This window comes from Muscardinus avellanarius (genome assembly GCF_963383645.1).
Source record: "Muscardinus avellanarius genome assembly, chromosome: 18".
NCBI classification, from domain to species: Eukaryota; Metazoa; Chordata; class Mammalia; order Rodentia; family Gliridae; genus Muscardinus; species Muscardinus avellanarius.
In genome coordinates, this window is record NC_137804.1 from 48361774 (window position 1) to 48382802 (window position 21029).

General features: G+C 55.9%; 1 protein-coding gene across 1 annotated transcript in view; it reads left to right on the top strand.

Annotated features, from left to right (window-relative positions):
- The window catches only part of ATXN7 (ataxin 7), a gene marked incomplete at both ends in the record, with an annotated part of 47181 nt that overhangs the window by 20182 nt on the left and 5970 nt on the right, over nt 1–21029 (top strand). The window contains 4 exons of the mRNA XM_080715585.1: nt 12602–12842; nt 14026–14285; nt 15032–15114; nt 19629–19894. Coding sequence (XP_080571711.1) covers nt 12602–12842; nt 14026–14285; nt 15032–15114; nt 19629–19894 — 850 coding nt within the window. The remainder of the gene's footprint in view (nt 1–12601; nt 12843–14025; nt 14286–15031; nt 15115–19628; nt 19895–21029) is intronic.

The following is a 21029-nucleotide window of genomic DNA, read 5'->3' on the forward strand; positions in this document are numbered from 1 at the left end:
CGGCCTCGCCGCCCGCCATCGCCCCTCCTGCACCGCGTCTCAGCAGGAAGGAGGGAGCGGGAGGCGGGCCCAGCAGCGCCCCAGTCTCCCTGGATCCAGTTTCACAGCTCCTGCCGTCCACAGCTTGACCGGATGGTTTTCATTGAGGTGGAAGCTAGTTGCGAGCCGGAGGATTTTAAGTTCAGCGGATCCTAAACCTTTAATCAACTTGCGATTGGTTATGCCTTCCCCGAGGGCTCTGGCTAGGCAGTGCCGGCCCTGTCTCTGGTTTCAGTTTTGCAGTGACTTCTGGCGTTTTAATGTTGACAGCCCCAGTCCGCAGGTGACGCCGCTTCTCTCTGGGGGCCCGGGGATGCAGTCAGCTCAAATAATCCAGGGGTAGTGCTGAGTAATTCCTTACTGAGGCTTCCGGCCGAGCTGGGGGTGTCGGGTTTTGCCGTGCTCTGGATCTTCCGTCTTGTCCTCTCTTCCGTGTAGGACAGGGTGAGGTAGAAGCAGCTGCCGCCTGCACAAGCGTCGGCGAGAGAAGCCACAGAGCTCTTCGATCTTGAGTCGGACCAGGTCTTCTGTTTCTGCCTCTGTACGTAAAAGTTGGAGTGGTTAGAAGAAGAGGTGCGATTTTCATTCTGGTTTTGTATTTTGATGAAAGCCCTGTATCTGTCATTTGGGGAAACCTGGGACCCGGACCCAAACCGTGGCCACAGACACGCTCGCTCCCAGGGCCCGAGTCTGATTCTGGCTCCAGTTACACGTGGTGTAACAGATTGCTCCGCTGAACTTGGAACGGTAAATTGCTGGGTTTATAGGCCGCTTTTTCCTTTGGCAGATAGAGCATTAAGTCAGGAGCACTAAACGGTGGATTTCAAGGTTTATCTTCTTGAGTTTTTTTTTTGTGTGTGTGTGTGGTACTGGGAATGGAACCCAGGAGCATTTAACCGCCGAGCTCCACCCCAGCCTTACTTTTTATTCTTTATTTTGAAATAGGGTCTCACTAAGTTGCAGAGGGGCTCACTAAGTAGCTGAGGCTGGCTTTGAACCTCTGTGATTCTCCTGTCTCTCCCTCCTGAATGCTGGGATTACAAGCATGCCACCACGCCCAGCCTTCTCCTTGTGTTTTTCCTGGTCTGTGTTGAGATGGGATCAGTGAGGAGAAGAAGGGGACCGGAGGCCTGGGGAGATGCTGCTTGCCGCTCCATCGTGCACGGGTGTTTGTTTCAGGCGGGGTGACGGGTTGCTGGAATCTTCGGGTGCTTCCTGGGGGCAGCAGAGAGTCCTTCTGGCTGTCAGCAAGAAGGGGAAGCGTCCGCCAGCCCAGGTGTTGCTCATGGCCCAGCATCTGTGCCCCGGAATGGTGGCATCGATGGTTTGGTGCCCCCAGGTAGTTTCTGTATTTCTCACATTCTTGAGAGTGGAGTTCAGAAAGGACGGTCCTTTGGGGAAGGGCTCCTGGAGAGGCGTCTTTGAGCCTGCCGTGTTTCTCCTCCGCCTTTCTTGTGGCACGATTTCCAGGCACTCATGCCTGTCCCTTCCCCGCGGAGCTGCTCCCTCTCCCTTGGAATCTGCCCCTTGTGACCCCGCTTTGGTGCAGCAAGCGTGAGCGTGGATGGGTGTGCTGCAGCGGGATGCCCAGGACGCAAAGACTTCCGCGGGCCTTTCTTTCCGCCACACAGCACCGACTTGAAGAGCTTGATAATTTGATTATAGACCTTTGGCGACAGTTGCTTCAGGTGGCCCAAGTGCTGCCCACGACTCTTCTGGCCTCTCCTCTCTTGCAGTTTAAAGCACCTCCGCGCCGGGCCTGGGAGGGAAGGGCGCTCGGCAGAGGTGGCGGCGGCTGGGGCTAATCTGTGGGGAGCCGGGGTGCAAGTCTTCCTTTTCAGCTGGCTCTCTGGTGGAAGGAAAGCCGGGCCCTCTGTGGTAGAGACTTTCTCTCTGCCCAGAGTTTTCCAGGGCCACAGGTAGCCATCCAGGCCTGCTCTCGGGCCGCCTCCCGGCCCCTTGCAGCCGATTGGGAGGCAGCGTGTCAGAGGTCAGCTCTGGGCCCCCAACTCCAGTCTGACTGTTCCTGGGACCAGCCCACAGATGTCGCAGCTTTTTCTCAAAGAGTCTCATCAGGCACCTGGAGAACCTTAAAAAGTTGGATCAAAGAAAAAGCAGATTTAGGGTTAAAAAGAACCAGAGGACCCTGTTTGCTGGCCAGGCATGCATGGGAGATTGCTTTCTTTTCTTTTCTTTTTTTTTTTTTTTGCGGGTCTGGGGATGGAACCCAGGGGCATTCGACCTCCGAGCTACAGTCCGTACCCTATTTTTTCTATCTTTTATTCTTTATTTTGAAACCGGGTCTCACTGAGTTGCAGAGGGGCTCATTAAGTACGCTGAGGCTGTCCAGGAATTGCGATCCTCTGGTCTCAGCCTCCCTAATGCTGGGATTACAAGAATGTTGGGATTACAAGTTTGCACCACCACGCCTGGCTAAGGGAGAGTGCTTTTAAGACACTAAGAAGGTCGGGCGTGGTTGCACATGCTTGTCATCCCCATGCTTTGGAAACAGGAGACCCTGCTTCCAAAAAATAAAATAGGTCTGGCAGTGTAGCCCGGAGGTAGAAGGGCTTCTAGGAACCCCAGTACCACCAAAACTAAAAAAATAAAAATAAAACACTAAGAAGAAGAGCCGGGCGTGGTGGTGCACACTTGTAATCCCAGCGCTTGGGAGGCTGAGACAGGAGGATCGCAGAGGTTCGAAGCCAGCCTCAGCTACTTAGACCCCATTTCCAAATAAAGTATAAAACAGATCGGGGGTGTAGCCCAGAAGTAGAGGCCCCTGGGTTTCATCCCCAGGACCACAAAATAAATAAACCACTAAGACACTAAGCATGGTGATACATGCCTGTAATCCCAGTACTCGGGAGGCTGAGATGGAGGATCCGCCGGCGTTCTGCCAGCCTTGGCTACTTAGTGAGGCCCTCCACAACTTAGTAAGACCCTGGTTCAAAATAAAGAATAAAAAATAGGGATGGGGGCAAACTCAGAGGTAGGGTGCCCTGGGGGCCATCTCCAGTACTGCCTGAATAAATAAACAAGACTAAGAACGCTTCCAGGAGGTGTCTTGACCGTAATGAAGGCCGTGAGAAACGGCTTGGCGTTTAGTGCCCCAGTGGATGGGTGCTGTGATCTTTAAATGGTATGCCAAGTATTCTTACTGGTTAATTGGAAAAATGTGTATGTAACTCCTGCATCAAACCCAGTCAGTTCCCCAGGCCTTACTCCTTGCACAGTGCTGAGGTAGACAGCGTCTAGTCAGCCACTGTTTGCTTAAAATATTAAGTAAACAGGAGTCCAGATGTAGTGTCAGCGTGGTGAGGTAGAAGTCAGCCGTGACGCCAGAAGTTCAGGGAGCACTGGCGTGTGGGACAGGAGTGCTGGGAACTCAGTCACGACAAGAGTGCTGACCGCCTGGCCCGGCCCGGGCCCCGATCTCGGGTGTCCTGAGGAGGCTCCGGTGGCCAGCGAGCTGGGCCGCCCGCAGGCCGTGGGAAGCCTGGGCCCGCACGGAGCGGGCCGCGAGCATCATCGGCCTGGACTGAAGCCACGCCATCTGATTAATTCCTGAAGCGACGGCTTAATGAATGGTCCCAAGTTTCCACACTGATATTATGAGCTTTGTTTTGTTTTTGGTTCTTTTGTGGTACCGGGGCTGGAACCCAGGGGCCTTCTACCTCCGGGCTATACCCCAGGCCTGTGTGTGTGTGTGTGTATGTATGTATGTATGTATGTATTTATTTTGCAGTACTGGGGATGGAACCCAGGGGCATTCTACCTCTGGGCTATACCCCAGGCCTATGTATGTATGTATGTATGTATGTATGTATGTATTTATTTATTTATTTTGCAGTACTGGGGCTGGAACCCAGGGGCCTTCTACCTCCAGGCTATACCCCAGGCCTATGTATGTATGTATGTATGTATGTATGTATGTATTTATTTATTTTGCAGTACTGGGGCTGGAACCCAGGGGCCTTCTACCTCCGGGCTATACCCCAGGCCTATGTATGTATGTATGTATGTATGTATGTATGTATGTATTTTGCAGTACTGGGGCTGGAACCCAGGGGCCTTCTACCTCCGGGCTATACCCCAGGCCTATGTATGTATGTATGTACTTTTTTATTTTGCAGTACTGGGGATGAAACCCAGGGGCATTCTACCTCTGGGCTATACCCCAGGCCTCTGTATTTATTTATTTATTTACTTACTTACTTAATTAATTAATTATTTATTTTGCAGTACTGGGGCTGGAACCCAGGGGCATTCTACCTCTGGGCTATACCCCAGGCCTCTGTATTTATTTTTTACTTATTTATTTAATTACTTATTTAATTTTGCAGTACTAGGGATGAAACCCCGTGGCATTCTACCTCTGAGTCACACCCCCTGCCCTATTTTTTATTCTTTATTTTGAAACAGGGTCTCACTGAGTTGCAGGGGGCCTCACTAAGTAGCTGGGGCTGTCTGCAAACTGCGATCCTCCTGTCTCAGCCTCCCGAGTGCTGGAATTGCAAGCGTGCGCCACCATGCCCAGCTCACTTTATTCTTTATTTTTTATGGTACTGAGAGTGGAACCCAGGGACTTTTCTACCTCCAGGCTATACTGCCAGATGTACTTTATATTTTATTTGGAAACAAGGTCTTACTAAGTTGCTGAGAGCCTCACTAAGTAGCTGAGGCTGGCTTTGAACCTGTGCGATCCTCCTGTCTCCACCTCCCAAGCGCAGGGATTACAAGCGTGCGCCACCACGCCCGGCTTTATTCTTTATTTTAAAACAGTCTCGCTGAGTTGCAGAGGACCTCACTAAGTAGTAACTGAGGCTGTTTGCAAACCGCGATCCTCCGGTCTCGGCCTCCCAAATGCTGGGATTGCAAGTGTGCACCACCGCACCTGGTTTGGCGGAATCTTTATTAATCTGCATAGACTTCCCCCTGGAGTCGTAACCCGAATGTGAGATTTGCTCTTCACCTTGTCCGGTTCTGCACGCAGTTTGGTTTGTCTGTTTTCAGTACCAGGATGGAGCCTGCCGCCGAGCTGCATCCTGGGCCCTTTTTTGATGATTCATTTCGAGGCAGGGTCTCCCAGTCGTCCAGGCTGGCCTCCGGTTTGCGGTCCGGCCACTTCGCAGCTCCCGGCCCTCCTTCTGCTTCCTCCTAGGCCAACTCCTTATTTATTAAATAACTAGCTTGAATGAGCAGCCTTGGCGTTTGGTGTGAATTTATGCACTTCAAAACAAACTCCAAAGCCTCCCGGCTAGAGCCTGCCTGGTGGCGACCTGGTGGCGCACACTTGTAATCTCAGTACTTGGGAGGCCTTTAAGGCAGGAGGATGGCAGGTTTGAGGGCAGCCTTGGCAATGTGATTAGACTCTCAGCCACTCAGCAAAACCCCGTTTCCAAATAAAAAATGAAATAGAGGTGGGAGTGTAGAATGCCCCAGGCTTTCATCCCCAGTACTGTAAAAAGTAGGTAGGTAAATAAATAAGATAAATAAATAAAAAATAAAGAGCCGTTCTTATTTTAGGCGGGATTCTAGTCTATTCAGCCTGTTGAGTAGCTCATGCAGATACTGCCCAGCCGCCTTGCAGCCCTGCTGGGAAGCAGTGCTACATAGCCAAACGTGCCTAGAACGGGGCTTGGGTGTATCGACGGTGGTGTCTCCCGTGGTCCTCTGCGGCAGCTCTCTGCTGCAAATGGACCTTTTTCGGACAGGCTCACCTGAGAAGTTAGTAACATGAGCCTAGGTAGAAAGACAGCCGTGGTGGTCACTCTTGACCAGAATTTACTCTTCATGCCATCCTGGATACTTTAAGACCCCTCGAGCAGGAAAAATAAATAAGTAATAAATAAATAAATAAATAAATGCATGCTGCACTGGCCAAGACTCACTGTTGATCTTTAGGATAGGTAGCGCTTCCAAAATGGAAAAGTGAAATTCCCTAGCTGGGTGTGGTGGCGCACACTTGTAAACCCCGCGCTTGGGAGGCTGAGGCAGGAGGATCGCACAGGTTCGAAGCCAGCCTCAGCTACTTAGTGAGGCTCTCAGCAACTCAGTGAGACCCTGTTTCCAAATAAAATATAAAATAGGTCTGGGAATTAAGCCCGGAGGTAGAAAGCCTCTGGGTTCCTCAGTACCACCAAAAAAAAAGATGAAATTCCCTTAAATTCTGGATCAAACCACAGATTTACCAAAAATGCTTATCAGCAATCTTTTTTTTATGTGTACTAGGGGTTGAACCCAGGGGCATTCGGCCTCTGAGCTGCAACTGTCTAGTAGCCTTTTTTTATTTTTTGCTGTGAAGTAGGGTCGCCCTAGGTTCCTAAGGCTGGCGTCTAATCTCCGATCCTCCGGTCTCAGCCTCCTAAGTCCTGGGGTCGTAGGCGTGCGCCACCATGCCGGCTCTCGGCAGTGGTCTTGTTCCCTGACCCTGTGCAGCCTGCTTGCGGTAACTCACCTTCGCCCGGCTCCTGGGAACGGGGCTTCCTCCCCTGGCCTTTGCCCTTGCCCTCCCCTCTGCCCGCCTCTGCACGTGACTTTCTCTAACACCGCCTAAGCACAGGCCGACGCGCGGCGCCCTCACCAGCTGCGTGGCGGTGGAGTCCACCAAGTTCTTCGGCGCCTTGGCTTCCTCTCCCGAGAAGTAGGGCAGACGGCAGAATCCGCATCGTTAGAACGGTGCGCAGGAGCCGGGCGCCGGGGGCGCACTCATCACCCCAGCCCTCGGGAGGCTGAGACAGGAGGATCCCGGTTCCCTGCCAGCCTCAGCTACTGCTGAGGCCTCTGCAACCCAGCGAGACTGTTTCAGAATAAAGAATAAAAATGGGGCTGGGGGTGCAGCTCGGAGGTAGAATGCCCCTGGGTTCCATCCCCAGTACCAAAGAAAATAAAAGTCTGGCCCACACCTAGGGTTCCTCGAGTTGACCGCCGGCCTTGGCTGCTGTTGGGTTCGTGCCACCTGTGCGTCGTAAGGAATTTCTAGTTGTTTTTGAGGCATATTTATGTCGTGAGAAGGTCTGACTTTGCTTTGAGCTTTGGGTTTATTCCCGAGAGTTAACACTTGGGGTTTTTCCTGAGAACCTGGACATGGACTCCAGGTCCCAGGGCTGCCTTCCCTGCAGGAGGGGAGGGCCTCTGTGTCTCGCCCTGGCCTCTAGACAGGAGCGCCCCCAGCCACCGGGGCAGCAGGCCTGCGCTCCCCCTGCACCGTTCCCGGCCCCACATCTCGCTGCCTGCCCAGCACCGCGCACACGCACGCGCACACACTCACATGTGTCCCCTTCCCCAGCCCGTGCCTGGCCTCTACCCTCGGGACAGAGTGTGCTCCCCTGGGCCGCCGCCAGAGCCCACGAGCGCGGCGCTCCCAGCACGGCCTGGCGGAGCAGGCCACGCTGCCGGCCGCCCGGCTTCCCCTCGGCCCCCAGGCCGCCCTGCCGCACCTGCCCCTTTCTCTTGTGATCCCTTTTTTAAGCTGCAAGCCCAGTTTAAAATCTTATTAAAACAAGGACTCGGTGTGAGAAGATGAGAGGATCCAGCCCAGCCGTGACTGTTTCCCCTGCAGTTTTGTAAGCAGAGAGCCAGCCAGCACTGCGCTTCTCCGGGTCAGCCCCGAGTGTGGCGACGCACAGGACCCTCGGGTCGGCGGTGTGACGGGGGCGCCAGCGCCCGCTTTCCATCTGGTTTCAGCTTCCCGCACACACGTACAGAGTCTTTTTTCAGTCAAACAAAAATTCACATGATAGGTGACCATTATTGGCTTCTATTTTTATTTTTATTTTATTTTATTATTATTATTACTTTGGTGGTACTGGGGTTGGAACCCAGGGGCTTTTCTACCTCCTGGCTATACTCCCAGACCTATTTTATACTTTATTTGGAAACAGGGTCTCACTAAGGTGCTGAGAGCCTCACTAAGTAGCTGAGGCTGGCTTCGAGCCTGTGCAATCCTCCTGTCTCAGCCTCCCAAGCCCGGAGATTACAAGTGTGCGCCGCCACGCCCGGCTCATTCTTGGCTTTTAAATAGCATTTGTTTAGTTGGAATAAGACCTTCCTTCCTTTCTTTCTTTCTTTCTTTCTTTCTTTCTTTCTTTTTTTTTCTTTTTTTTTTTTTTTGGCTGTACTGGGGATGGAACCCAGGGCCATTCTACCTCCAAGCTCCACCCCCAGCCCTATTTTTTATTCTTTATTTTGAAACAGGGTCTCACTGAGTTGCAGAGGGCCGCACTAAGTAGCAGCTGAGGCTGTCCTATCAGCGCTGTCTGTCCTCCTTCTCAGCCTCCCGATTGCTGGGATTACAAATGTGCGCCACATTTCTTTTAAATATTGATACATCAGCAGACTTAACAGGAGGAAGCTTTTGAGTCCAGATTTTCTCACGCTGACTCCCAACCTAGGGATTTATAGGCAAGACAGAAAACCGAAGAGCGGACTGAAACAGGGACAGAAGTGAAAGCGACTTGCCTGAAGTCCCGCAGAGATGTGATATGACACAGCATGCGTGCCATAAAAGTCACTGCACTGTGCAGCCGTGTGCGGTGAGAACCACGTGAGGCCTGCTGGGGACGTGGGTCACACCGCATTCAAACACGTCCCTCGGTGCAGAGGACGACGGGAATAAACGGAAGGAGGCTCGCGTCAGCAGCTCCTGAGCTCGCGCTGATGATGCCTAGGGCGGCCTGCCTTGCGCGGCAGCTCAGGCCTGAGCGCGGCCGGCGGTTCCTGAGCCTCCCTGGGGCTGGCCTGGCCAGCCTGCCCTGTCTTCCCCTGGCGTCTCTTGCAGACCCAAAGCAGATGCAAAATTCATAATGGTCCACCAGTTCTTTGGAATAGATTTGCATTCTCAAGGCGAGCGCGACAGCCGGACTCTGCAATCAGATTGGAAATCTTTAAGTGAAAATGTGTTACACGTGCTACTCAGCTTGTGATGGGGCCACATCCCGGTAGGCCTGCGGTTAGGTGAAGACATCGCAAGTCCAGGATGTACTAAAATGCCCAGGCTACCCAACAGCTGCTCAGCAGCTGGGCACCCTGCAGAGGATGGGCAGCTGCCCGTCATCACACAGGGCCCGGCCCCCGCAGGCGACGGCTGTGTGTGACTGGCCTGGAAAAGAGAAAGCTAACACTCCTAGGGCAGTTGTTTGTTTTGTTTTGTGGTGGTACTGGGGTTCCTGGAAACCCTTCTACTTCTGAGCTAAACTCCCAGACACCTATATATATATATATATATTTTTTTTTTTTTTTTTAAATTTGGAAACAGGGTCTCTTAAGCCAGCACAGCTGGCTTCGAACCTGCGCGATCCTCCTGTCTCCCAAGCGCGGGGATTACAAGCGTGCCCACCGCGCCCGGCCCCAAGCGCAGTTTTAATGTCCGTCATTTTGCGCCATCATAAAGTTGAAAACCTGAGAACAGAACCGTCATCAGCGACTGGGACCGTGTGTCATTTGCTCTGAGAAAGCTGAGTGGGGGTCTGATACCCACGGGCAGGCAATGGAAGCGGCCGGCCGTCAGTCCCGGCTCTTGGGCGTCCTCCCTCTTCACAGGCAGCGGGGTTTTACTCCTGCGGGGGCAGCCCAAGGCGTACCAGGGGCTGTGTGTGGCATGGGGAGACGTTGTGATGGTTTTCATTTTAGTGTTTATCAGGAAAACATATACAATGAACATTTTAAACCTATTATTAGCCAAGCATGGTGGCGCACGCTTGTAATCCCAGCATTCGGGAGGCTGAGACAGGAGGATCGCGGTTTCATGGCCAGCCTCAGCTACTTAGTGAGGCCCTTTGCAACGCAGTGAGAGCCTGTTTCAAAATAAAGAATAAAAAAGTAGGGCTGGGGGTGTAGCTTGGAGGTAGAATGCCCCTGTGTTCCATCCCCAGTACTGCCAAAAAAAAAAAAAATATATATATATATGTATATATATAATCATTTCTGGATATCTTGCCTTGAAACGCGGCTCTCAGTTGAGGTGGTGACACTGGTTACCCCGAGCCACCTGGGGGCAGGGGTGGGGCTCACAGTGTCCAGGCTGGGAGGTCTTCTGATGATCTGGGGGCCAGCGGTGCTGGCCAGCCCCAGCTCCTGTACATGGACGCATCCAGTAAGGATGCCCAGAACACCTCAGAAAAAGGAGGCTGTCGGGAAGGAGAGAGGGCCGGTGGAGTGGACAAAAGTTTACACAGACCTCTTGAGTAAAAACCAAGCAGAATTCCCTGTTTTGTTTTGTTTGTTTGTTTTGCGGTACCCAGGGGCATTCTACCTCCGAGCCACATCCCCTGCCCTATTTTTTAGTCTTTTTATTTTTGAAACCGGGTTGCACTGATTTGCAGGGGGCCTCACTAAGTAGCTGAGGCTGTCCCCAAACCGCGGTCCTCGGTCTCCGCCTCCCGAATACTGGGATTACAAGCGCCACCACGCCTGGCCCTTCCTTGTGCTTTTTTAAGAACCATGAGGCTGGTGCGCAGTCTGGACGTCAGGGAGCTCTCGCTAATGAGGCGGGGTAGCAGCAAGCTGCATTGGGCAAACCTTTCTATATGGCGCCATGTGCCGGGGACCCTCAGAGCTGCGTAGGCTCAAAGCCACTCGGCCCCAGTGAATGGCTCTCGAGGCCGTGCCTAGTCTACGATAGGCTTCAGCCTCCGCTGCAGATGACAGCCGCACGGAGCTTGGGGAATGTGGGTGCTGAGCCAGGCCACACACCAGGGAAGCCACGGTCTTGGGGGTGGCAGCACCGGTGTCTTCCAAAGCGGCTTGGTCACTAGCGTGCAGCCTGGTGAGAAGCGCTGTTCCAGGGCCATTGGAAGCCACTCCTCTCCCGGGAGGAGCTGCCCCATCTTGCACCCGCTAGCGCAAGGCCTGTGACTTGGCCTTGCGCTCTCGAGGAAGACAGAGACGCGGCTGCTGGACGCGCTGCCCACGGGGCCAGCGGCAGAACTGTAAACACTTGTCTACAGTCGTGGCTGCAGGTGCCGCTGCTCGCAAGGGTGTCCTGAGTGTTTGGCCTTCATAGCGAGGAAGGGAACTCAGTTTAAAACCCAGCAGACACGGGAGAGCAGCTGCCAGCTCTGAAAGAGTGTTAGAGCGGAGTTCGTTTCCCTTACCTCGCACGCACAACTTCCACGGAGCGGGGGTTATGAACGACTCCCCATTTAGCCTTCCTCACGTGAGTGCAGCCTTTTTGTGGTTGAGTCGGAGAGCTGATTTTTGCCTCTAGGTAGCGTGAGGCTGCCCTGCTGTGAAGCAGGCTCTCGAGCACTGCATAAGGAAGGCATCGCGAACTTCCTTCCAGGAGTAAGTCGTCGCACCTTCCCGGAGAGGCTCTGGGTCGGGAAGAGGCCTTTGCACACAGGACACTTTTTTTTTTTTTTTTTTTTTTTGTGGGTCTGGGGATGGAACCCAGGGGCATTTGACCTCCGAGCTACACCCCCTGCCCTATTTTTTATTCTTTATTTTGAAACCGGGTCTCACTGAGTTGCAAAGGGCCTCACTAAGTAGCCGAGGCTGTCCGTGAACCGCGATCCTCCGGTCTCAGCCTCCCGAATGCTGGGATGACGAGCGTGCGCCACCACACCCGGCCACACAGGACACTTAATTGATGTTCTGGTCGTGGATTCGACGTGGGTTCGTAACGCCCTGCACGCTCATGGAGTATTGTGTTAAGTCACTGTGGGATCGCACATGCTAAAACTTGGAGCTGAGCAGTGTGTTATTTTAAATTGCAAGTTTAATCGCAGGCAGCCTCTGGCTGTCATTACAGGGTCTTCACGGTAATGAAGTTACCAAATCATTGCCCTGTTTCTAGTGGCGGTATTTTTCAGCAGCATTCGGTTTATGTCTGCATGAATGGCCTCGCTCTGAAGAAACTTGATTCTCTGGTGGATAGATTAATTCCCAGTTAAGCCTTTGTGGTCCGCATATAACCATGAATTGCTCCTGGTTTAAAAGGCGAGCCTAGCTCTTTGGGTATTTTTGTCTTGTGCCTTTGGCATCTCCGCGGTGTGAGCCGGAGCTGCGCCATCTGTAGTCAAGTGAGATTCTTTTAAAGCGGGGTGGGGGGGGTGATTTGCCGGAAAATGTCAGCACAGATTCTTAAAGGGACAATAAGATAACCCTAGAAACATTCTTATTCAGTGCTTATTTGGTGTCATATGTTGGTGGGTAGTGACAGAAAAATAAAAAAGGTACAACTTGTTTCTTAAGATTTTGCTATTTTGCAAACCAGAGCAGGGCTCTGATGGGCAGGAGAAGGAATTCCCTGCGGGGGGGAGGAGCTCTGCTCTGCGGGTGAGTAGCTCTCTTCTCTGGGTGCAGGCGGAGCCCCCAGCGTCAGGTCCATCTTCAGTGCGGGTCACCCGACCTCCCCGTGCTGTGCCGGGATGCACGGAGGCGCCCGGCTCCCAGGCAGCCGAGGTGCGTCTGCGGGGCCTAGAGAAGCCTTTCCCGAAAGCCTCTGCGTTTAGCGTATTTTCACTCCATGCACGTTTTAACCAAAACGTGTTGGTTTCAGGGGACGCTTCCAGTTTCCGTGGCGACGTGCCTGAGGCGCCCTGTCTTTTTGTCGTTTCAGAGAGAAGACATGGCGCACCCAGCAAGCCCGCGGCGGCCGTCCCTCCCGCCGCAGTGTTCTCCTTCTTCCCTTCTCTGTCCAAAGGCAAAGGCGGCGGCAGCCGTTCTTCCAGTGGCGCAGGGCTCGGCGTCCCCTGCTCGGGCTCCAAGTTGCTGAAATTGCCCAAAGAGAAAGTGCCGCTCAGGGGGCACCCCAGGCCCACGCACCCCCTGCAGCAGAGCCGAGCCCCCCACGGTCGGATGTGAGTTCTCCTGCTGGGAGCCCGGGCTGCGGGTCTTGGCTGGCGCGTGCAGGTGCGGGCCCCTTCGTGGTAGTCACGCGAGGTGAGCGGCCCTCGCTGCTCTTGTTCCCAGCGCTGGGCCTGTCGCTCGGTTAAGACCAGGCATGGCAGTCTTCCCAGGAGGAGAAGGAAGCCTGGGTTGAGGAGCCGTGTCCGGGCCGCAGCCTCTGTCTGCAGCCCCAGGGCCTGGCTGCAAGACACCGCCAAGGAATGGACCCCGTGTGAGGACTGGAGGGGCCCAGGCGCTGCTGGACAGGCTTTCTGGGGCTCGCAAAGCAAAGGGCGAAGGAAGCGGGGCCTCCTCCTGCAGCTGTGGCCTCAGGTCACAGTGGCCATGCGGGGAGCGCCTCATGCTCACCGCTTCCCGGGTGCATTGGGAGTGGGCGCCTCCCGCATGCCCAAGGGAGGAGCAGGCCTTGTGGCCCGCAGCAGCTGGCACCGCCCCTTTGGAGGGTCTGCCGCACCACGGCCCCGGGCCCTGACAGCCTGGTTGGCCCCAGCGGGTCCAGCGCCCGCTGCTGCTCCAGGGCCGTGACGTCCGGCGGGTGCCCGCTGTCGGCTGGCGGGCCCGGGTGCAGCTGTGGGGAGCCCGGCCCCGCTCGTCTGGCAGGAGTGCCGTCCACAAGCGTGGCTCTTGCGCCCGCCAGAGGAGAGCCAGGGCCCATGCTGGCGCGTCAGCGAGGCCTGCAAGGCCTCACCCGACCAGGCCAGCCGCTCGCACCTCGCCAGCATCCAGAGTGTGCTGCGGCTCGCTCGGGTGCGCCCACCGCCTGCTCTGCCTCCTGGAGCCTGAGGCCGGCGGCTGTAGACAGACACGGCCAGGGCTCCGGTCCCGCTCCCATCCTTTCTCCTGGTGGTTCTCCAGGTTGCCCTGCAGGGCCCTTAGCCTCGGGGACCCTCCCAGTTTGGCTTCTTGTGGAGAAGACTCAGGTCCCACGGCCAGGCCAGACGTGTCACATTGCTCTGAGATGACGGAGCACGGGCCCTGGGCCTTTGCCCGCCCAGAGGCTTGTAGGCTGGGTGGGCGTGGCCTGCTGGGTTTTCTGGACGGTTGTCCAGGTCGTCCAGGTGGCTGGGGCGGGCCCGTCTCCGGCCGGCCGGCTCCTGTGCTCAGCGCCCTCCCTCTTCCTCCTTCCCGCGACAGCATGACGCCCTCTGTGAAAGTGGAGAAGATCCATCCGAAGACGGATGGCGCGCTACTGAGACCCGTGGCGGGGCCCCCCTGCCCCGCCGCCGCCACCTCCCCAGCCAAGCCTGGCCTTAACTGCCCCTCAGTACCAAAGCCAACCTTGCCTTCACCTGGACAGATCCTGAACGGCAGAGGGCTTCCCACACCGCCCGCTCTCGAGAAGAAGTCTGAAGACAGTTCCAGTAACAGGAAGTTTTTAAATAAGAGGTTATCAGGTAGCTCCCAGTTCTCCGAGTCACCCTCTGGATCTGTTTAGTAAGGGGGTACTCACAGGTGCGGTGGACTGCCGCCTGGGTGCTCTCCTTTTAAAACTGTCCACGGCAGCCGCGGGAGGAGTTAGTTCCTCGGGCAGTGTCTGCGGTCTCTGCATTCTGGTTTTAGTTATTTGTTTATTTTGTGGTACTGGGGATGGAACCCAGGGGCATTCTATTTCCAAGCAATATCCCTAGCCCTATTTTTTAGTCTTTATTTGGAAACAGGGCCTCACTAAGTAGTCGAGGCCGTCCGCGAACCGCAGTCCTCCTGTCTCAGCCTCCCAAATGCTGGGATTACAAGCGTGTGCCACCATGCCCGGCTTTTTTTTTTTTTTAATGTGGTGCTACAGATTGAATCCAGGGGCATTCTGCCTCTGAGCTGCACCCTAGCACTATTTCATTTTTATTTGGAAACGAGCTCTCACTGAGTTGCTGCGCTGGCCTCCAGCCTGTGGTCCTCCTGTCTCCGCCTCCCCAGTACTGGGATCGCAGGCTTGCGCACCGTGGGCGGCGCCTTTGTTCGGCGGCGGGCTCCCCGCTCGGGCATGTCTCCCCTGGCCCCGCGTGGCGTTGCCTGTCGCTGGCCCAGTGCCTCTGTCATTGTTGGTGGTGGTTTGGGTTTGACTTAAGCTCTAATTTGTCTTAACATAAGTAAAGGAAAAGGGGTGTTTGGTGAGCCCGTGGTAACGTCTGTGTGTTATTGACAGAAAGAGAGTTCGACCCTGACATCCACTGTGGGGTCATCGATCTGGACACCAAGAAGCCCTGCACCCGGTCGTTGACCTGCAAGGTAGGGGCTCCTGGCGGGCACCGGGTGGGGCCGCCCGGGCTGCGCGCGGGTGCCTCAGGATTGGCCCGAACTGTGCAAGTGGAGAGAGCGGGGTGAACAGCGTGACCGCTGTTGAAGGGGCACTGCTGAGAGGGTTAGGCTTAACACGCCGCGTCCCAGGGAAGGGCGCTCAGTTCTCTCTCCATCCGTCTGTCCATCCATCCATCCACCTATCTATCTGTCCGTCTGTCTGTCTCTCTCTCTCTCCTCCTTTCTTGGATTGAACCCAGGAGCATTCTACCTCTGAGCTACACCCACATCCCTATTTCTTATTTTAATTTCTTAATTTGAAAAGGGTCTGCGAGCCGGGCGTGGCGGTGCACACTTGTAATCCCCGCACTTGGGCGGAGACAAGGAGGCTCGTGCAGGTTCGAAGCCAGCCTCACTGGCTTAAGAGACCCTGTTTCCAAAAGAAAAGGGTCTGCTAAGTTGCTGAGGGCTCACTAAACTGCTAAGGCTGGCCTTGAACCTGCGCTCCTCCTATCTCAGCCTCCCAAGCCCTGGGATGACAAGCGTGGGTCACCACACCTGGCTTAAATTTCACTTGTAATTGGTTTTTGTTTTAACTTAAATTTCCATTTTGAGCGGATAGGTTTGTCCTATAGCAGTGGCTCTGAAGGGAACAGGGTGCTTTAAGTGCCTGACGTGTCATGCGAAGGACACACGAGTTCTGACTTGTGAAGTCTCCAGTGGATGGACAGCTCCTCCCAAGCCCATGCTTGTGTCTCGAGCGTGAAGCTCCCGCCCTGCGGTGCCGAGCCGGCCGCGGGGGCTGCTGCTGCGCTTGGGTTTTTGTTGCTTTGGGACTGGAGATGGAACCCAGGGGCACTCGACCTCCGAGCTGCACCCCCTGCCCTATTTTTCATTCTTTATTTTGAAACAGGCTCTCGCTGAGGTGTAAAGGGCCGTAGTAAGTAGCTGAGGCTGGCCACGCACTGCGATCCTCCTGTCTCAGCCCAAATGCTGGGATGACAAGTGCGCGCCACCGCGCCGGGCTGGCCCTGTTTTACTTTTACTTTGAAGCAGCTCTCTCTAGTTTGCTGAGAGCCTCACTCCTGGCCGAGGCTGCCCTCGAACCTGCGGTCCTCCTGTTCAGCCTCCCAAGCCCCGGGATGCCAGGCCCCCTCGCCCAGCTCTCTCCTGCTCTGTTAGGCTGTCCCCGCTGTCCGGGGCCTGGTGCTGAGCCTGTCGCGTCTGGCCTCTGTCGGCAGCCCCGGCTTGCCTCGGGCCAGCGTGGAGCTGCCCGAGCTCGGCCTCCCTCAGGCCCATTGCTCTTTTGCCAGGCCCTCCTCTTCCCTGGGTGGGTCTGCAGCGCTGGGCGTGCCCGGCGTTTCTGCCCTAGACATGCTCTGGGTCTCTGTGTCGTCTCCTGCTGAAGCCTGGGAGCGTGTCCTTTCTACTCGCCCCAGGGAGTCGCGGTGTCTGCCTCCCACCGCCCTGGCCCCTCCACGCGTCCTGGTCCGTCCACCGCGCCTCCCATACGGGGCCATGTGACTCTGGTCATCGGCCACTCAGCTCCAGAAGCGCTTCCACCGGACATCCATGTACGGTCTGGGTGGGGCCTGGCGGGTGCGGTCATCACAAGACCCAGCGGCCCCTCCGCTGCCCTGTCTAGAGTAGTCTCGTGCAAGGGATGGAGTTCAGTCTGATGATGGCTCACACGTGTCTAAAATTATCTCTGGGGATTTATTTAAAAAATAAAGTAGGTGGCGCACGCTTACAATCCCCGCGCTTGGGAGGCAGAGGCAGGAGGATCGCGCAGGTTCGAAGCCAGCCGCGTGCGCTGGCTTAGGAGACCCTGTTTCCAAATAAAAATGTAAAAATAGGTCTGGGAGTGTAGCCCGGAGATAGAAGGGCTCCCAGGAACCCCAGTACCACCAAAAAAATAATAATAATAAAAAATAAAGTAGCTAGCCGGGCGTGGTGGCGCACGCTTGTAATCCCCCTACTTGAAATAGGAGGATCCTGGGTTCAAGGACGCCCCTCAGCAACTCCGTGAGACCCTGTTTCAAAGTAAAGAAGTGAAAGAGGATTTCACACTGAGGTAAAACGCCGCAGGGTTCAATCCCCAGGACCAAAAATTAACTAAAAAGATAAAGGAGGGAGCCAGCAGGAAGGCTTGGCCAGGGCAGCTCTCCAGCTGCAGGGACACTGGCCTGAAGCCCACATTCTGTCAACTGGTCCGAGAGGGGGGGAGAGGCAGAGGTGGGGTGCAGGGACCCCAGAGCAGGGGGAGAGGCTGACGGGGAGGGGTTGTGTATAGCGTCGACACCGCGGCGTGCGGGCAGGCGCACATTTAAGTCGGCCTGGCCCGGTAATTCTGCCTCCCTCCTCGGCCCTGCTGTGCCTGGCGCCGGGGACGCTCAGAGATGCGGAGAGGCTAGACGTCTGTCTGTAGAGACGGGCAGGGCGCCAGGGACGCCGTGCGGCACTCATTCTTTCAGAACACATTGCAGGGTCCCCCGCTTTTTTCCACAACCCTACTTTATTTTTATTTTGAGACAGGGTCTCGCTAGGCTGATGGGAGTCCCAGTCCTTGCTGAGGCCGCCCTCGAGCCTGTCATGCTCCTGTCTCGGCCTCCCAAGGACCGCGGTTACAGGCGCAGCGTACACCGCCACACCTGCAGTGAACCCAGGGGCATCCTACCTCCAAGTCACAACCTCAGCCAGCGCTGTTTTGATTTTTATTTGGAGAGAGGGTCTAACGGCCGAGAGCATCGCTACGTGATGCTGGCCGCGAACCCGTGGTCCTCCTGTCAGCCATCCAAGTGTGGGGATTACAGGCACGCGCTGTCAGGCCGGGCTGCTTTTTAAAAGTTTTTAAATAGGGTCTCAGTGGCTGAGGGTCTCACTAAGTGGCTGAGGCTGACCTCGAATCTGTGATCCTCCTGTCTCGGCCTCCCAAGTACTGGGCTCCTAAGCGTGTGCCCCCGCGCCCAGCTGTGTGGTCCCTGGTTTTCTAACCTTTCTGGCTGAAGCCTTGAGGAATGACAAGTGCTATTCCAGGTGCTGGCGCAGCACTGAACACAGTCCCTGTGCTCGTCTCCGTTGCTCCCGCACGGATGCGCTGCGTGCTAAAGGACACTAAGTAAAGATTGTGAAAGCACGGTGCTCTGGGCCAGGCTGGATTGTGGGTGGACACAGCAGCGTGTGTCCAGGAGGGCCATGTTACTGCGTTGCAGACAGCGTGAGGCGTAATTGCCCTTCAGTCCTCAGTGCGCTGCGTGAACCCATGGAGGGGCGCATCTGTGTGGCGTCTGGAGGCGCGGACACGCCCGGCTCCCTGGCAGGATCCTGTAAGGGAAGGAAGCCTAGGCGGGTCCGCTGGGTTGGTGGGTCCGGGGCGCCCGCCACGGTACTGAACGGGCTCACCCGCCCCCGAGCGCGGGCGGCCGTGGGACTTTACACGCTGAAGCCCGTGGAGTGGGGAGGTGACGCCCGCCGAGCCCTTCCGCGGTCATCAGGCTCACGCCGCTGCGTTGTGCCCGACTGCGACCCCTCCACACGAGCATGCGACTTTACACTTTACCTGCCTGGGTTGCCAGGCGCGTTTGCCACGCAGGCGTGTCCCTGCTAGGCACGCTTCGGCCGCGGTCGGTGTGGGCTGCTCGTCAAGCCAGCGCCGCCATGACCGGCCTCCGTCTTCTCAGTGTGCCCATTGCCTGGTGCTTTCTGGTTCTGCGCCTCTGTCTCCAGGACGCTCACAGCCACGCCTTTTCTTTACTGGCCACATTTGTAGGCACAGAGGAAAGGGACTGTCTCATTTTTGCCCTCTGGCAGTTACTAAAAAGAATACATTCTAGTATATGTTTTTTATGGAATGATTTTTTTCTTTTAAATTAGCATTCAGAATTTCAGTGAGCCGGGCGTGGTGGCACACACTTGTGATCCCGGCATTTGGGAGGATGAGACCGGAGGATCGCAGTTCCCGGCCAGCCTCAGCTACTTAGTGAGGCCCTTTGCAATTTAGTGAGACTTTGTTTCAAAATAAAGAATAAAAAATAGGGCAGGGGGTATAGCTCAGAGGTAGAATGCCCCCCTGGTTCCATCCCTAGTATTACCGAAAAAAAAAAAAAAAAACCTTTTTTTCAAATGGTTAAAAAGGTTAGTTGTAATGAGATTGACCAGAACCTCAATAAAGCAATTGCTTTTATGGCATAAAACGTGAGTGACCGCCGGTTCCTGCCGGTGGCCAGCAGCTGCACCACAGGTGACCCCCTGGCCCGAGCCTCCTTGCTTGTGACAGGACCGGCTCCAGGGTTTTCTGCTGTCAGTCCGGAATGTGCGCTTCCCGTTTAGCTCGGGAGGAAAGGTGACGCTCTGGGGATTCTCAGCCTGCCAGACGCAGCGTGGTCTCTGCCCGGCTGTTGGCGGGGCTTGCTCTGGGGCAGAGCCTGGACTGTGGGGACACGGAGGTCGTGTGCTGCTGAGATCCCTCACTCGCTGTGTTCTGTTTTCACTGTCTTGCTGTGTAGACACATTCCTTAACCCAGCGGAGGGCCGTTCAGGGTAGAAGAAAGCGATTCGATGTGTTACTAGCCGAGCACAAAAACAAAGGCAGGGAGAAGGAATGGAGTCGCCATGTGGACTCGCAGCGCCCGCCGCCGCCTCTCAGGGACCCGCCGCCCGCCCCGCCCCGGGCGCCGCAGGAGCCGCAGCCCGGTGCGCACGGAGCCGCTCCCGCCGACGCCAAGCCCTTCCTAGCTAGTAAACCTAAACCTCACACCCCCAGTCTTCCAAGGTAAGCGCCCTCCAGCTCGGCCCTCCCTGGCAGGTTGTAGAGAAGGCAGACGCCACAGCAGACCCCACAGGCCCGAGGCGAGGAGGCGGCGCCCGCTCGCTGTGGCCGGACTTTTTTTGTTGTTGTTTTGGGGGTTTTTTTGGTTTGTTTTTTTTGGTTTGTTTTGTTTTGCAGTACTGGAGATGGAACCCAGGTTATTCTGCCTCTGAGCGACCCCCCCCCCCTGCCTATTTTTGATTCTTTATTTTGAAACAGAGTCAGACTAAGTTTCGGAGGTCTCACTAAGCAGCTGAGGCAGTCTGAAAACCTGCGATCCTCCGTCTCAGCCTCCCAAGTCCTGGGATGACAGGCGTGCCCACCACGCCCGGCTCCGTTTTTTCTACTCGGGCATTCCTACGAGAATAAGAAACGTTGAGGTGCCAGCAGGCTTCCGCCAGGGCTTTGCCCTGTTGCAAACACAAGCAGCAGCGAGTGGCCAGGACTGTGTGCTCCGAGCTTCCGTGGCTCCGGCGGGGTCTCCATGTCATGGCCCGGAGGGTTTCTGCTGGGGACCAGCCTCCCGCCGCGTTGTCACGCGCCTCTGAGCGCCGTGGCGTTTGTTCATTCCTTTGCCACTTTGCCCCAGGTGTAGACGGGCTGGTTAGCAGCATGCTGAGCAACAGGCCCGTGTGTTAGCCAGATTTTTCTCAGGCTCACACCTCAGAGATGGCCACGGTGGTGTGTGTGTGCGTGCGCGCGCGTGCACATGTGCTTGCACTTTGAGCCACGCTACAGTAGAGGCCCTCGGGCGTCTGCTCCTCGAAGCCCTGGCGCCTCCCTCGGGGATGCGGCGCCGGCCCTCGAGTCCTTTCCTTGGCCAGCTTCGCATTGAAGCCTCGACTCTGTGAGAAAGGCGCTTGGTCCCGGGACCTGGCCCCGGGGTGCAGGAGGGAGGCGTGTGCCGTGAAGTGCCCCGCGACCCTCTTCCCCGCCCCGCCCAGCCTGCCCCGGGCACTTGGCCAGGGGCTCGCGGACCTACTGCCAGTTGAGATCCGAGGAGGGACCTGACAGGATTCTTCCCCGTGTTTCCGTCTCTGCGGGGAGAGGCGAGGGTACCCGAGTGACCCACGTGGCTGAGGGGAAGGCAGGTTCTGAG